The 16,908-nt window shown below is 46.6% G+C and overlaps 1 protein-coding gene across 6 annotated transcripts in view; it reads right to left on the bottom strand.

Annotated features, from left to right (window-relative positions):
* The window catches only part of Gas7 (growth arrest specific 7), a 245,170-nt gene that overhangs the window by 151,895 nt on the left and 76,367 nt on the right, over positions 1 to 16,908 (bottom strand). The window contains exon 1 of one of the 6 annotated variants that reach the window (XM_023705408.1): positions 13,794 to 13,849. The exons of 3 other annotated variants lie outside the window; for them this stretch is intronic. In XM_023705408.1, coding sequence (XP_023561176.1) covers positions 13,794 to 13,834 — 41 coding nt within the window. In that variant the 5' untranslated portion in view covers positions 13,835 to 13,849. Of the gene's footprint in view, positions 1 to 11,014; positions 11,111 to 13,793; positions 13,850 to 16,908 lie in introns of those variants that run through there. 2 more of the 6 variants (XM_023705405.1, XM_023705401.1) reach the window with 2 other exon arrangements.

Here is a 16,908-nt window from a genome sequence, read left to right on the forward strand (position 1 = left end):
CTAACAAAGGGTTCAAAAAAGGGGACCCAGGAACTGGGGAGTTAGCTCAGTAGAATAGGCCCTAGCCTGGCAAGCACAAAGTCCTGAGTTCAATCACCAATACAGTAAAAAAAAAAAAAAAAAAAAAAAAGGGACCCAGAGTACTGATAGAAAGTGCCTTTGGCTGCACTCTAGCTCTCATTAAACCTGTGCAGGCTGGGGCTAGAGAGGTGACTCCACGCGGCACTAATTACCGGGCATCTTTTTACAAGCCTCAGCTCAGAAATCTGAATGGACTCAAAGCAAAACCTCACACAGCCTGGTGTCTTTAACAGGGAAATAAATCATCCTTAATTACACGGGGCACGCTGCCACACTGCCCTGTTTCTGCACTGGCTGCTTCCCATGCTGGAAGGGAAGGGAAAAGCAGAGCACACATGAAACGCAGGGCTGGGATGTTAAAGTTGCAGGTCCTTTCCTTCCTCTGGCAGGGAAAGACGCAGGTGAGAAAGGCTCAGACAAAAAGCCAGCATCTCTGAGACCATTAGGATTAGACAGGAGATCCGGGGACACGATGTCTCCCCATTCTATGTCTTCCCTGCTCCAGCCACTCAGAGTACAGAATTCAATGAAGAGAAAGTAGCAACAGGAAATTAATTAATTAATAAAGAACAGACATGATGGCACATGCTGTAATCTCAGCACTGGGAAGGCTGAGGCAGGAGGATTGCTGTTTCGGACCATCCTAGGTTACATTATGAGTGAGTTCAAGGTGAGCCTGCATTACACAGGGAGACTAGGTCTCAAAAGAAGAAGGGAAAAAAAGACCGGATGAGTTCCAGCCTCCTTATTTCAATCCTCCACACAAGGTATGGGTCTCAAATTTGACCAACAGCACTGAAGCCAACATAAAACAGGAAAGTCCTGTGGATGGTTAGGTAGCCCTGAGTGTCCTCAAGATAAATTAAGCTGCCTTCTCAGGAGAAGTATGACTATTCCCATCTAAAACCAAAAGACATTCTTCCTAAAGGTTTAGAGAATGCAGAGGTTTTTTGTTTTATATTTTTAAGACCTTCAAAGATCATAAATTGTATAGGCTCTTTGAGCCCTCAGTTTGACCTAAGTCTCAGTACCAGGGATTGAACCTAGGACTTTGCCCCTGAGCTGTCTCTAGTCCTTTATTAATTCTTTCTTTTTTAATTTTGAGAAGGGATCTCTCTTACTAAATTGCTATGTTGCCCAGGCGGGGTTCGAACACACAGTCCTCTTACCTCAGTCTTCCAGTGTGCTGGGACAAAAGGTTAATTTTGTGTTAAGTGAATTTTACTTCAGTTAAAAAAAAAAAAAAAAAAAAGAAGGGCCAGGGGCTAGGGAGATAGCTCAGTGGAATAAGCACTTCCCTGGCAAGCACAAGGGCCTGAGTTCAATCCCTGGTTCTGCCAAAAAAAGGAAGAAAGAAAGAAGTTATATCACACCTGAACTAGAAACTCTGCACTGGACTCTGTTCTTCCTCAGAGTAATCTACAGGTCCTGAAAGGCAATCTTAGACATGGGTGTTATAAGAGACAAGAGATTAAAAAAGGGAAAAGGGGCGATCAAACATCGATAATCCCATGGGAGACTTTTAGTGCATTTCTCCAAAGGCTTCTCTATGTACCTTAAACAAATTTAGCTGTTCCTAAGGTTTGCTATTAAATGATGCCATGTGTTCCACCAAACATTATTATGTACTCCAAAATGTGACTAAAAGTTCTCACTTAAGCCAGGTGTGGTGGTACATGCCTGTGATCTCAGCACTCAGAAAGCTGAGGCAGGAGGATAACTGTGAGTTTGAGACCAGCCTGGGTTACAAGGTGAGCTCAAGGCCAATCTGAGCTGCATAATGAGACCTTGTCTCAAAGAAGGAGGAGGAGGAGGAAGAGGAGGAAGAGGAAGAGGAGGAGGAGGAAGAGGAGGAAGAGGAGGAAGAGGAAGAAGAGGAAGAAGAAGAAGAAGAAGAAGAAGAAGAAGAAGAAGAAGAAGAAGAAGAAGAAGAAGAAGAAGAAGAACTCACTTTTTAAATTAATTTTATCGAGAAACAAATATCAATGAGACACTTTCAAAACAGATTAGTAGGAAGTTTCAATAATTAATATATTGCATATTGTTGTCTTCATAATAGTTATTCATAGTACGAGATGCAGACATGATATCCTGTCCAAACACTATTAGTACAAATCTTTCTTCTCATTGAATTAAGAGAAAGTAGCTGTATATCTATACTATTTTGTATATACAGACATAAAATGGTCCTTCATTTATATCCCCTTTTTTGTTTAGTTTTGTCAGAGATGGGTATTCCCTTGCCATTTAAATATTGTAGGCACATGAATTCAGCAAAATAATCCAATATAGTCCAGTAGTCCATAATAGTAGTGGGTTATTCATAGGACTGGCAATGTCAGAAGTTGTTGACTTGAGCCTTTTACAGCTCAGTATATTAATATGGCTTTACTTTTTATACCTCGTTTTTATACTTTTCTGCTGTATGGTTAAGACCAAGATATAGCAAGACTTATGTAATAAGAAATGTAACTTTTGTATCTGACAAGGTCAGTCAAATCCCCTCAGGATTTACCCAGAAACCCTGTACCACAGTTTATAGATCCTTTGTCAGAGTCAGCCATTTAGATGAGTCAAGACCATTGTTTGACCAATTTGCTCTCTGTGAAAGCCTGAGAAAATGTTTTCTCTCCATGTAACTCTCCTTAAGCACACTCTACACCATCAGTCACTTTCTTCTGTGGCCCCCATAATCTCCTTGATCAGAAAATTTGGCACATCATTGAGTTATAGGATGTTACAGTACGGGTTCTCTTATGTCCTGAGTCCTCACTGACCTTGAAAGGCTAGGGCCAAAATGCTGGCTGTCCTTGAAACCCTTATTTTTCTCTAATTTTTGGTCTGCAAATTTAGGTTGTTAACCCTCCAGAAGAGAAGCTTAGTGGTATTATTACCCTATAACATAGGCAGGTGAGCTTAACCTCACTGTCTGAATATCAAACATCTTAGACATAACATGGAACAGGTATTTTCCACCAAGTACTGATATGTTAAACTTTAAATCCCTACAGAATGTGAAGAAAAAAATAAAAAATAAAATATTTTAAGAAATAGGAACAAACAATTACATATTTTTACACAGAAATTTAGAAATCTAGCCATATATACCATTGTAGCAGGACAGTCCTATGACATTTTTTTTTCATGTCTCTAGCTTTCATTTGTTACCCTTTTAAAAAAGAAGAAAAAGAAAAAAAAACCATTTACTTGAGAGAGAGTATATCAGTAATTGACATGACACGAGAAGCAGCACGCATTTACAAGACCAGAATGACAGGCATTCCAAGCACGGCCCTAGTATTACACTTTGCTGTCTTCAGTAAAAAGCTTTCACTTAACCCCTGTGCTGTTAATGACTCCCCTGAAACCTGATGGCAGTCAGTGCTCTCTTGGAAAAGGCACATCCAGGTCCCGTTCTGGCATAGGAAGCAGAGAAACTGGAACACAGCCTTGGCCCCTGCACTAAGTGGAGGGCACGTGTGGGACTGCTGCAGCCCTGGCCTTCTTCCAAGCAGAGAAGGGAGCCTAGAACAGCAGCCCAGGACTCAAGAAAAGCAGAACCCAGGGTGCAGGGGCTGCAGGGTGCTAAGCACTGAGCTAAGGCAATGATTCCAAGATGGGAGGCTCGCACTTCTCAGACCCTGGAGCCGGTCCTGGCAGGCAGCGAGCAGCCCCACCCTGCCTGGCACCTCGCTGGATGCACAGCTGGGTCACTCCTGAAGGATGGGACCTCAGCTGTCAGAAGCCAGGGAGCCTGAGGTCGCAACACTGACACCACGTTGTAGGATTCAGGTTTTACAAGGATCAGCTTGGAGCTGGCCCCTCCACAACCTCCTGGCTCTGCTCTTGGGCCTGCCATGGGAGCGGTCAGGATCTTTTTAATGGGGACGCTGAAAACCTACCTCTTATGAACATTAACAAAGTTCAGTAAAACAGCAACTAAAGGGCTTTGTAGGCACTGGGGAGATGGCTCAGTAGAATAAGTGCTTGCCTGGCAAGCACAAGGGCCTGAGTTCAATCCCCAGTTCCACCAAAAAAAAAAGGGTGGGGGGGCTTTGTAAGCCCCAGCTGGGCACAGCAAGATGCCGAAGATGCAGCTTGTGACCTTGCAGGCGGGTTTGCCTTTTTCTTTTAGTAGTTTATGGTTTTGGTTTTCTGGCAATACTGGGGAATGGGCCTTCACGCTAAGCTACATCCCCATCCTCTTAAAAATTCCTTTATGGTGAGACAGAGTTTCACTAAGTCACAGTGTTCCAGGCTGAGGTCAAACTTGCAAGCCTCCTGCCTCAGTCTCCATTATTTTCCTTCATTTCCACTTCTGCCCATATGGCTTCGCCCTCTCACCACTCAGCTGGCCTGTCCTCCAATGTCGCAGGGGGGCCGCATGCAAAATCATCTCCTCAACCTCAGGAGCGGAACTTTGGTTCAGGCTCCGGCTGTGCTACTCTTCAGCGATGTGACTCTAGGCAAAGTACTTAACATCTCTGTGCTTTAGCTTCCTCCTGTGCTGAGGGAATGACAGTCCGTGCTGTACAAGCCTGTGCGGAGACTGAGTGCAGCAACAAGTTTAAGGGGCGTAAGAGAACCACACCTGCAGGAGCAACTGATCCATATTAGCACTTCTGGGAGGGGTTAAAACTTTTTTCCTACTAGACAATATAATACACACTCCCAAATAGTACATTTAATAATTATAAACATCATGAAGCCACCTAATTGTTCCATCCTTTATTTCAGAACTAAATGTTATTCTGACTTTCCTAAAATTGCTGCTTCATCTCTTTTGTACTTAACCCTAAATACAGTAATTTTCAATTCTGCATGTTTTTAGCTTTATCTTAATTTAACCACACTGGAATTTTTGAGGTTTGCTTCTTTCTCTCCATAGGCTGTCAGACTGATCTGTGTGATTGCATGCACCTCTGATTTCTTTGTTTGTCTCACTCCCCCCCACACACACACTGGATAGGATCCCGTTGTACAAGCAGAACATAATTTACTTCTCCATTATGCTATGCATGGATGGTTGGGTTCTCTCCATCTTGTTGTTGTTATGAACTATGCTGCTATGAAGACTGCTTTAAGTCCAGTTTATGTGGTTACAATTTATTTGTAATAAAATGCATCCTTTGAATGTACGGTGCAGTGGCTCCGGCACATGGAACCAAGAGTGGCCACAGTGACACCCCTGACCACGTGTCCCAGCTCCATCTCTGCAGCACAAGCCTCACAGACTCAGGTTGGAAGGCACAGGGTGCTGTAAAGTACCCTCCTCCCTGTGCTTCCTGCTCAGCCTCATCTTCTCCCTGTTCCAGTCCCCTCAAGTGTGTTCCCCAAGTCCCACATTCTCACACAGGGTCCTTGTCTGCTCCTAAGTCACCCCCAATCTGCACAAAGGCCCTGAGAGTCCCATAAACTGCATTCAGTCTGAGAGGCATAATCCACTGACACCACAGATTCCATATGTCCAAAATGAGATTCTATTTGTCCCAACTCCTCACTGCCATATATATCCACAGCCTTCCTTATATACAGCCCTTAGAAGCCAGAACCAAGGCCCAAGTCCTTGCTTTTCCATTTACCAAGTTTCCTACCATGCACCACTTCCCAAGCAGGTCCCCTCTGTTCAATAGCCAAAACTGTCCAACTTTAGTTCCACACATCTGACCTATGATGATGGGCTTTGCCACACATGCAAAACACAATCCCAGCTCCTTGCAGGACCTACTGCCTTTTTGCTGAAACTGTGGTCAATCAGTTGCTTTTGCCTCCTTCACACACCTCTAACCCCTTCCTGCAGAGATGGCATCTTATTTTCCTATGGAGAGCCTCACCCCTGGGTTCTCAGGTGTAGATAAACCCCCTTAGACCTCTGACCCAAGGCTAGAGCCCATTGCTGAACCAGTGAGCTCCCTCCACCCCTCAGCCACAGCATCTGACTCCCAAGGGTCACCTAGTTCAACGGGATTGACCTTGACACTTCATGGGAAGAGCAGCTCTCTTTTGCTGAGGACTCAGGCAGGCAGGAAGCCAGTCTGGAGCTGCCAGTCGTCAACCTGACAGCTGGTCTAACTGGGGTGGGGGCTGGTGTAGCTCAAGGAAGAGAGAACACACCTTACCACCATTGTAATCTATGGATCCAAGAGCCGCTCCTCTGTGGATCCCTTACCAGAGTCCAAAACACTCCCTTTTCCACTTAAACCCTAAGGAGCTGTTTTTCCAATATTTGCATCAGAAAGGATACCTTCAAAGGCTTAAACTAACTTCCTTCCTCATCTTCTCACTCTGACCTAAACCTCAACCAGGCCAGACAGCATCTAAGTCAAAAACTAAACAAGGAGCAACAACACCATTCTAGCAAGTTGCCTTATTTAATTCCCACACATTCCTTTGACATTGCCAGGCCTCAGCTCAAGCAGAGCCCTCAGCCTGGGTTGCCTCACCTCTCGGGGCTCTGGGAATCCTATTCCTTCTTTCAGGGCTTCATGCTCTGTGAAATCTCCACCCTTCCCTCTCCCATCTCTGCACATAGCATCCTGAGCTTATTTACCCCAGCTAGGTATTTTTGACTGGTCTTCCCCATCAGGACTACAGGCTACAATGGTAGTGGTCGGGGCCACTCCCCAATATCTCTGCAGCTGACCCAGGAGCTACAGAGGGAGAAACTTTTGCAACTTGAGGGAGAAAGACACACAAGGCACAGAAGAAGCACTGCTCTCCCATCTGGGGCTTCTTGGACCCTCAGGGCACAGGAGGATCCAGACTTTACACACAGCCATGTTCCCAGGGGCATGGATGAAGAGCAGCACCAAGGAGAAGACCCAAGGCCCACAGCTCGCCTCCCCAAGACAAGACAACAAGAACCCACCAGGTGCGTCAGCCAGGTGATATTCAGGAGGTCCTGAGCCAGGGCCTCTGGGAACTCTGTTGGCTCCCTTCCAGGCTTCACTGTTTTTACAAACCCATAGACTCTAAGCTGTAAAAACTCTTTAGGGTTCTGTGTCTTCCATCTGAAATCTAAAGGCAAACACTTCAGGACACACCAGCCAGGTTGGGAGAGTGGTAAAGAACACACAAGGGGACTCCTTTTGTGCAGCAGACCCTGATGTACCCCTAAACTCCTGGGCCACCCTCTGCACCTGTCCACTTTATGCAGTCCCTAGATAGCTCCCAAGGGTGGTTGGGCAACCAAAAGCCAGGGAATGAAGAGTGATCTGGGACACAAAGGATACATGAGGGGCGGGGGCAGCTGACTGCCCAGGGAAACAGGAGGTCTGACTGATGCCAAAGACCCTTCTAACCACAACTCCCCGCCTACCTGTGCACAGGTACAGCTGCCCTCTGCCCTCTTTCAGGCTGCCCTTTTGTGGCCTTTTTGACCGGATGCTTATTCTGCATTCACCATGTAGAAAGAACTTGACATGGGGCGATGGGTGGCTTGGGGTGATCCAGCCACCAAGCAGAAAAGGAGCCCTTGTTTACCAAGAGTGGGTCTTCTTGTCCTAGTGGTCTAGATGGCAGCAAAAGAGAATAAGGTGGGATTATACCTTGTACTAGGCAGGGCAGGGATAGCAGTTGGAACAAGAGTCAGCCAGATACTCTTGTCCTGAATATAGATCAGTTAATTGAGAGGCAAAGTGTAGAGGCAAGAGAGGGAAGCCTGATGTCCACTTCTCCATTAAGCAGTTCCAAGACCTTCTTTCTCTAAGCCTTGTCTCATCCTCCTCTTGTGAAATCCAGCTGCTGGATTTGATGCTCTGCTTCTGGGAGTGCACCCTGTGAGTCACTGGCAAGCGCAGAGGGAGGAGAGGACACACCCACCCAACCCTGCCCTTGTTTACCAAACAGCACTTGCTCCACTAGCCCAGTGCAGAGCTCCACGCATTCCCCTGGGGCTGGAGCTTCAGAACAGGTTCCACATGGCTCTGCCAGGCATCTACCAGCAGCGATGAAGTCCGTGGCTTTGCCTGCAGCTGGCTGCCGTTCAAGCAGACAGGGAAGTTACAAACCTCTCTCTCTGATGAGTTTAAATATGGTCATGGTGCTAAGTGATCTTTCCACTCTTCTCTCCCTTGCCTGTAGCAGAAGCTAGCTTCCGACCCCCTACACGAGAGATGATGAGATAGAGGAGTGAAAGGATTGTGCTGGGGACAAGCCGAGGGCCTGGCATATGTTAGGCAAGTGCTCTACCACCCAATTACATCCCCAGACTTTTTTTTGATTTTTTTTTTTTTTTTTTTTTTTTTTTTGTGGAACCGGAGATTGAACTCAGATCCTTGCATTTGCCAGTCAAGCGCTTATCCTACTGAACCATCTCCCCGGCCCCTGCTAAATTGCCCAGACTGGTCTTAAATGCAGGATCTGACTGCCTCAGCCCACTGATTAGCTGGGATCCCAAGCAACTGTGCTTCTTAAATCATCCACCACCACAGTGTATTTTTTGTAGGGTTAGGAGAGACAATTGATACAACAGATGAGGCACTCCACATAGCGGGCAAGAGACCCACTTACAGCACTGCACAGACAGCTACAGACAACACTGCAATGCGAAGAGCACCCTTCTGAAGCTCCATGGCCCTGTGAGATTAGTCATCCTAGGTACGCAATAGAAGAAGCAATGCTCTCCAATCTGGGGCTTCTTGGGCCCCAGCAGGCCAATCCTTAGATTCCTCTGCTCAGGTCACCTAGTTACACTCTCGCCAACCTAGCACACCCCAAACCTGTGAGCACCATTCGTCAATTTCCTCCCCATCTCACTGGACTGTTCATCAAGCTTTAGCTCTTATCCCAGGACATAAAACAGGGATTCTTCAGGGCAGGATTCTCTTCCCTCCTGCTGAGTCTGAGCAGTATGGGAGCTTATTAATCTAGCTCCTTTGCTCCACATAAGAGACCAAGAATGAAAAGAGAGAAAAGAAAAGGGGAGATTGAAATCCATCACGTCTCTTCCTTGTCAGGAGTTCCAAAGGCTCCAGGAGGAGGAAATGGAGACTTTTGGGCACAAGAATTGAACAGAGTTTTTCAGGATTAATGGAGAGAAGAAATGAGCAGTGTAGATGGTTCCTGTCAGCCTTGACTTTTGTGGGCAATTTCACTGTCTTTCTAGCCTACCTTGCAACTTCATGTCCTGCTTAGCACACATGGCCAAAACCTTGTGTCAGACACAGAATGGTCTGCATCAGCCTGCCTTCGTTTCCTCATCCTTCTTCCTTCCTAACCTCTGCATGGACACCAGCACAAGTCTCAGTCTCTCACACACTGAATCCCACTTTCAGTAGGCCTGCCTTCAGCCCTTCTTCCTACTAGTCTTCTCCCAGGTTCTCCCTTCTCTCCTCAAGACTTTTCCCTCTATTTCCACTCAGCTTCCTTTCCTGCCTAAGACCTGATCCAAGTCAACATCAAGGATTCCACTGTCTTCATAGCTCACCAGTTACCATTTTCCTTCCTGTGGAATAAACCAAGTTCTCTGACTCTCCCTTGGGTAGCGCTCTTGCTTCTTCCTCAGTTCTAGGAGTGAGGATCAAGCTGACCTCAGTGTCACCTCTGGCTCCATCTGAAATGTGCCAAGTAAGTTTCCTGTATTCTTTAGTACTTTTATACCATTCTTTCTCTTTCTTCTCTTTTGTCTTCCCTTGTTTCTCTCTCTCTCCTCCTTTCTTCATTCCTTCCAAATGACTGATAGTTTTTAGCATCTTTCTAAATATGGCTCTAAACTAAAAGTCAAGAAATGAAAACCTCCGATGATGCCATCTTTGCCTCTTCTATTAGTCATTTATTGCTCCATAACAAATTAGCCCAAACCCTAGTGGCTTAACAAGTTGTTTCCATCTCAGTTTCTGGGACCAGGTGCCTGAGTACCTTACCCTGACCTGGAATCTACTCAGGTCTCTCACAAGACTGCACTCAAGATGGCAGCCAGGGCTGCCACCCCTCAAGGCTCCATGGGAGGAGCATCTGCTTCCAAACCCATTCAGGTGGCTGTTGCAGGCCCTCAGTCACCTCAGGTCCTTGGTGACTTCTTGTCACTGGAGTCTCCATAGGACAGCTCACAGCATGACAGCTAGTTTCTCTCAGAACCAGCAGGCAAGAAGCCAAGGGAGAAGAAACAAGGGTTACTTTTTTTTTTTAAGATGGGGATCTCACTATGTTGCCCATCCCTGAACTCACATAAAATTTCTGGTTTAGCATCCAGAGTAGCTAGAATGACAAGCATACAGTTCAAAAAAAAAAAATAATAATGAGTGTTTTTGGTTTTGGCAGGGGGTTGTTTTGGAAATGGGTCTTACTACACTCTCCAGATTGGTCTAGAATTCCTGAGCTCAAGTAGTTCTGTCTCAGCCTCTTAAGTAACTGGAACTACAGACATGCACCACTGCACCTGGCCCATTTGGTAATCTATCTCATAAGTGACAGCTCATCACTTCTGTGGTCATAGGCAAATGACCAACTCCTGCCTACACTCTAGTGAAAGGGATTATATCAAGGATCTATGAGGGCTTGGGGCGTGCCTAGTGTGCAGGAGGCAAGATCACTGGTGGCCATCTTTGAGGCTACCTATCACATCCCTAGAAGCTAAGCCTATAGACATACCTGTGGCTTTTCACTTCCGAACATCAATAAATGCCTTTGCCCACACGTTTGTTTTTTTCTTTTGTTTCACTGTGTGTGTGTGTGGGGGGGGTGGTACTGGCGACTGAGCACAGGGCCTTTGCACTGAACTACCTCCCTGGCTTTTTAAATGCATTTTATTTTGAGACGGGGCCTATGAAGTCACTAAATTGCCTGGGCTGGTCCTGCCTCAGCATCTCAGATGGTTAGGATTGCAGGTATGTGCCACTATGCCAAACTATCCTACACATTTTTTTTTGTCATTGTTACTGAGCCATTTTGACTCAAGCTGTTACCAGTCAAAGCCAAGGGCCAGTAGACTTACCATAACTCTTCTGTGTTACAGTCGGCATTTACTCTCCCAGACATTCCCACGCATTTCTTGCAATGTGTTAGCCCTTGACTTCATGAGTTTGGGCAGCTGAATAAAATACAAACCCACCTTTCAAACTGACCTTCCAAGTTTTCTTATTGTTCTAGCTTTGCCCCTGACAAGATTTCATGTTCAAGGGACCATACCCTCCTGGACTGCCTTCTTTGAAATCTTCTAAGGGACCTGAGACTGTTGTAACCACCTGAGCATTCTCCTCCTCAGGTCTGGATTCTTCCTTCTTTCATGATCTTATGCATGTGGTAGACCAAATGTCCCAAGAAGCTCTGGCCTATGTTTCAGGGATCATCCCAGAATATGTAAAGTTTTGGAGGGCACCTCTTGGGCAGACTGACCCTGCTAACTGATCCTACCTATCTTTGGTGGGACTACACAAGCCTGAGCAGTTAGGATGGCCTTGGTATGCTCACTTCAAGTCACTTAATTTGATAATATAGGCAAGAGCCCACATGCTAGACAAAAGCCTTGCCTTTACCCCATCTTGGCTACCAATTCCTAAGGATGTCCCTTTGACCTGGTATTTTAAAACAGTGCTTCTCCTGCTTGAGTGAATATCAAATCTCCTGGGGGGCTTTCAGAAAGAAGAGTACCTAAGAGTATCCTTCCCACAATGACCACAAGTTCCCCTAGGCAATTCTAGTATTACGACTTTAGTATTCCTGCATTAAGTGGACGGTCACAAATCCCAAGTAGACAGTCAACACTTGCTACTCTGCCCTAAATACAAGTAACTGAGAAAATAACAAGGCATATCTTGGACATGGTGTCAGGCAGTGGGTGTCTTCCTGTTTATCATCGAAGAAGCGCTGTGAAGTCTTGCCGCTCTAAGTGGGGCTCAGGGCTCAGCAGCACCACTTGAAAGCTGCTCAGGAATGCAGAGGTGCATTTTAACCAATCAACAGGTGATTCACTTGTACATTCAGGTTTGAGAAACACAGATTAATCCACCTAGCAATTATCATTACCCAGTGGGTTTGTTTTTCATTTTTCAAAGCCATCATTTCATGCGATGCCTTTGCCTAATACCTCATGGAGAAGGACAGCAACATCCCAGCAGTAATTGCTTACCAACTTACCACCCAAATTCCACGCTACCCACCCACCTTGTGCCCAGACTCTCAGCTCTTTCTCCCTTCACAGTGGCTAAAGTGTCCTCCTCTTCCCTAAGGTGACCTACCAGGGCTTGGGGTGTGTCTAGCACACAAGAGGCCCACCATTGCATTCCAGTGTCACAAAACCAAAACTAAACAGAGCAACGTATTTGCTTTCCAATCTATCAGTATATAACACCTTTTCTTTAAAAATCATAGGGATAGGTCCTTGAATCCCAGTCTTTCAGATCCTGTCTTATTTCTTTGCTATTATTCACAGCACAAAAGAAATGCCCCAAATGTACTAAAAATAGTCATGGCTTCCACTTTCTTACCTCCAATTCTCTCCTACACTCCACTGAGCCTGTTCTCCTCAGTGACTCAACGAGTGGCCCCCATGTGGTCACCAAATCCAAGGACATTTGTCTCTGCTATAGTCCTCAACCAGCCAACAGCCTTCAACATTGCTTCACTCTGGAAGCCATGACTTCTCTTGTCTTTTAGGGCATCTTAGGTGTCTTCTCAAGCAGTTTCTTCTCTAGATCTTACTCCTGGGCCTAATGTGACATCCCAGTGCCCCTGTGCTCTCTCCTCTTTGTCTATCTACTCAAACTCTTTGGTGACCTGACCCTGACTCAGAGCTTTGTACATCTTCTATTCCCTCATCCTGACCTTTCCCAGCTCTCTAGACCCACGGCCACTTGGGTTCTTCTCGTGCCTACAGGAATGTTCTGGAGGAATCTAATGAACTTAACGAAGAACACGTTTTCCTTACTTCCTGAAACAAAACCTGCTCTCCATACCCTGATTTAATAAATATCTATCCTGTTTCTTAAACCTCTAATCTAGGATCATCAAGTCCTCCTCCCTTTCCCATCCAATTCTCTCAACTCCTGTCATGTCTACCTCTAAATCGCATCCAACATCCGTCCACATGTCTCCTCTCAGTGCTGCTACCCTTTCCCAAGGCACCATCAACACTCTTCTATACTATTATGATAATCTCCTGGTTCTACTTTTCATCCCCTATGCTTCATTCTCAACACAGTAGCCAGAGTAAACTTAAAAAACATTAATCTGAGAATTGGACGCAGTGGACCTGTCCAACTTCTTGGAGAGGCTGAGGCAGGAGAATCGCTTGAGCCCAGAAGGTTCGGGGCTAGCTTGTGCATTACAGTGAGACTCCATTTCCCACTCCACTCCCCAGAAAAAGAAGAAACATACAAAAACACAAAAAACAACACAAACTCAATCAGACCATACCAACCTTAAAGCTGTTATCCGAAGATTTTGTACTACTCTTAGGGGAAAAAAAAAAAATTCAAACCGTTTACCCCAACGCACAAAGCAATGAAATTCGCATCTAGCTCTGTGCTGACACAGGAGATGCTAGGCACATGCAACTATTTAAAGTTAAAACTAGGGCCTGGGGCACAGCTCAGTGGCCTAAGTGCCTGCTTGGCAAGCGAAAGGTCCTGAGTTCAATCCCCAGTACCACAAATAAAGTTAAAACTAATTCAAACCCAAACAGAATGTACAATGTCTGTCTTTTCACTTTTCTAGCCCCAGTGCAAGTTCCCCAGAGCGACACGAGGCCAGAGGCTGCCTGCTGGAGCATGCACATACAGAATGTTTTCATCAGTGCTGAGTCCTCTTGGACCATGGCGCTCCAGGTCCTAGCACAAAGCAAGTCCAGTGCTGCCCTTTGCACTTGTGCTTGCCAGCCTCTCTGCCTGGAATGCTGCCCCCCCCCCCCGTGTCTCCCCATAGCCAGCTCCTCCCTGGCGCCCAGACATCTGCTTAAATGTCACCTGCTCAGAGAGGCTTCTCCTAAGCACTCACGCTAAAGGAGCCACCCCATCACTCCCAATCCCCAGAGCCTGTGAACTCTGCAGAGCACTTACCACCAGCTCACGCTTGTCTTGTTTATTTGTGTGCACTGCTTACTGCTATGCTGCCACACCCCAAAGCACACTAGGAGGTTTGGGAACTTGATCTTACTCACCACTGCATTCCAGCTCCTTGACCTGCGCCCATGGAGCAGGCTGCCTGACACACTCTGCTCTTTGTGCATTGCTGGATGGTTAGGTCTGTGTCCCATCGCATTTCCTCTTGACTCTCTCACAGCCATCAACTTTTTTCTCTGTTCCTGTCACCCAGAGTGGGCCTCCCTTTACTCTGCCCCAACAGCAGAGCATTCCTGCTTTCTAGTCACCTGTGCAGACACTAGCAGCTCACTCCTGGTAACATCCATCTTGTCAGGTCAATTCCCTTTATCTAGGTCTTCTGATCCCAAGTGGCCTCCCTGTTCCCCAAGGTAGCACGCTTACCTCAGTGCTGCTGGTCAGACCTTTCCCTCAGCTTGGAAGGCTTGCTCTCCCTCTCTCAGGAAGCCACGCCTCCTCTGGTCCTCCAGGTGTGGCCCGCCCACCGCCGCCTGCCCGCCCTGGTGGCAGCTCCTCTGCAGACACTGGCCCCTCCTCGGATCCTCCCAGCACTGCTGTCTGCAGCCTGGCTTTCACACTTACTCGCCTCCCACATTCAGGAACACAGATCACCCCTGAGAGCACACGTAAGAGCAACAGTTCTCCACTTCGTGGAGGCTTGGAATCACCAGGAGAGCTAACAAACAACACACAGGTCCAGGCTCACAGATGTAAGACAGTCTGTGGCTTTTTCTAAATTTCCCATGTTCCTGAGGGGACTCTTGACTGAGACCTGCTGTTCTAGAACACCAGTTCTTCAATGTGAGTGGCCAGCTTCCACGAGGACCACTAACCCAGACCCAGGGAGTGACCGATCTACTTAATAACTTTCTCTTGCATGAACTTGTTCTTTTTCAATTACTGAAAAGTACATTCTGTGATAGGCTGAAAAATACACTCACATTTTAGTATCCAGAACCTGAAAATGTTACCTTATATGGCAAAAGGGACTTTCATGGGGTGTATTTAAATTAGGGATTCTGATGGGGGAGTTATGCTGGATTAACAGGTTGGTCCTGAATGCAATCACAAGGGTCCTTCTGACAGGAAGACAAGAAGGTCAAGAGTGGTGCACATATGTAATCGCATCCACTTGGGCAGGAGGGTCACAAGTTCAAGCCCTGCATGGTCAACTTAGTGAGATCCTATCTCAAAACAAAGAGGGCTGGGGTTTAGATCTCAGGGGTCCCCCAATATTCTCATGTGTGGAAGTTGACTGGATCATGGGGGCACCGTACTCACTGGTGGATCCCATTGCTGAGCTGGGCAGGTGTGTGCTGTTAGGAGCTGGGATCTGCTCAGAAGAGGTGAGCCTCCACGGGTGTAACCAGGAGGGGCGTGCCTCTCTCCTCAGCTCCTTCCCTCCATCTCTACTTTCTGATCACCATGAGTGAGCAGTTTCTCCTCTACAGCAGGCCCTTCCACCATGCTGGTTTGGGGCCTGAGCCAGAAGATCATGGATTGCAACTTCTGAAAATAAACATTTCCTTGGAAATTGAGTATCATATCTCAGTGACAAATAAAGGGCCTAAGACACCAGGATTCAATCCCTAGTATGGGGCAGGGGCGGCGTCAAGGTGAGAAGAAAGCAGCATGAGAAGGAAAACGGGGAGGAAAGGCTATAACATGATAGAGAACCACGAGTCACAAGGCCAAAAGATGGGAAAGGAAAGAAACGCTATTTTCCCAGAGCCTGCAGAGTCTACCAGACCTACACCTTGACCTTTTAGCCTCTTAAGATTTATTTTAGACTTCAGATCTTTGGAAGTCTGAGTACAAGGAAATGTTCTGCTTTAGTCACTAAGGCTGTGGCCTTTGTTACACAGCTACAGGAAGCTAACGCACCTCTGCGGCTATCTCTCAACACTGCGAGGTGAACTTCTAGGTATCTGAGGACCACGATTTATGCCTAAGTCATGTATTTGCATTTAACCCAGGTACTGCCAATCAGCACTGAATGCTCACGTGGGCAGAGCCAATCTGCTTGGTCACTGTGTCTGCAATGCCTAGCTCGGGTCCTGCCATGTATGCACCCAACAACAGCAAGGTTCCTCGAGGGAGGCCTACATTCCACATAGGAGTGTGGGATCCTCCTTGGGCCTGGAAGCCTCATCTTAATTATGCTTACAGCAGGGGATAATATGTGAGTTCCCCAATGAGACAAGTCACTGAGCTTGGACACCCAAGAAGGACTGACCCGTAGCTGTATCTTGACTGCGAGAAACCCAGGCTAGACATACTCTGCTTTGAGGGCTCTTTTTCTCTTATCTTCATCCTAAAAGAGCATCGCTTAAGACTACATGGTCCAATATAGGAGACTCTGGGCACACATAGCTCAGATTTAAATATAAATTAATTTAATTTATATTAACTTAAATATAAATTAATTCAAATTCAATTGAACTAAAGGCCTCGTCACTCTAGCCACGTCCCAAGGGTTCTCTAGGCCTCTATGTTGAAAGCAAGAGTGCAGAATGCGTCCATCCTTGTAGCAAGTTTTATTGAACAGCTTGGGGCATCTCTATATGCATTTTTAGGTCCAGCAACTCCTGCAGTCCATGACCAGAATATCTCAGCTGAAGAGAAAGGCTGGCCCCACACCCAGTTCCACCTGGGAAGTCGCTCTTGAGAGCGAGTCCTAAGACACACAGCTAGGTGTGGCACCCAGAGGCAGCTGCCTTCTCACTGAAAAGATTGCCCCCTGGAGTGGAGGAAGCAGAAGGAGAGAGAGGCAGACAGCACTGTGCAGGGG

This window comes from Octodon degus, unplaced genomic scaffold (genome assembly GCF_000260255.1).
Source record: "Octodon degus isolate 3935 unplaced genomic scaffold, OctDeg1.0 scaffold00219, whole genome shotgun sequence".
In the NCBI taxonomy this organism is placed as follows: domain Eukaryota; kingdom Metazoa; phylum Chordata; class Mammalia; order Rodentia; family Octodontidae; genus Octodon; species Octodon degus.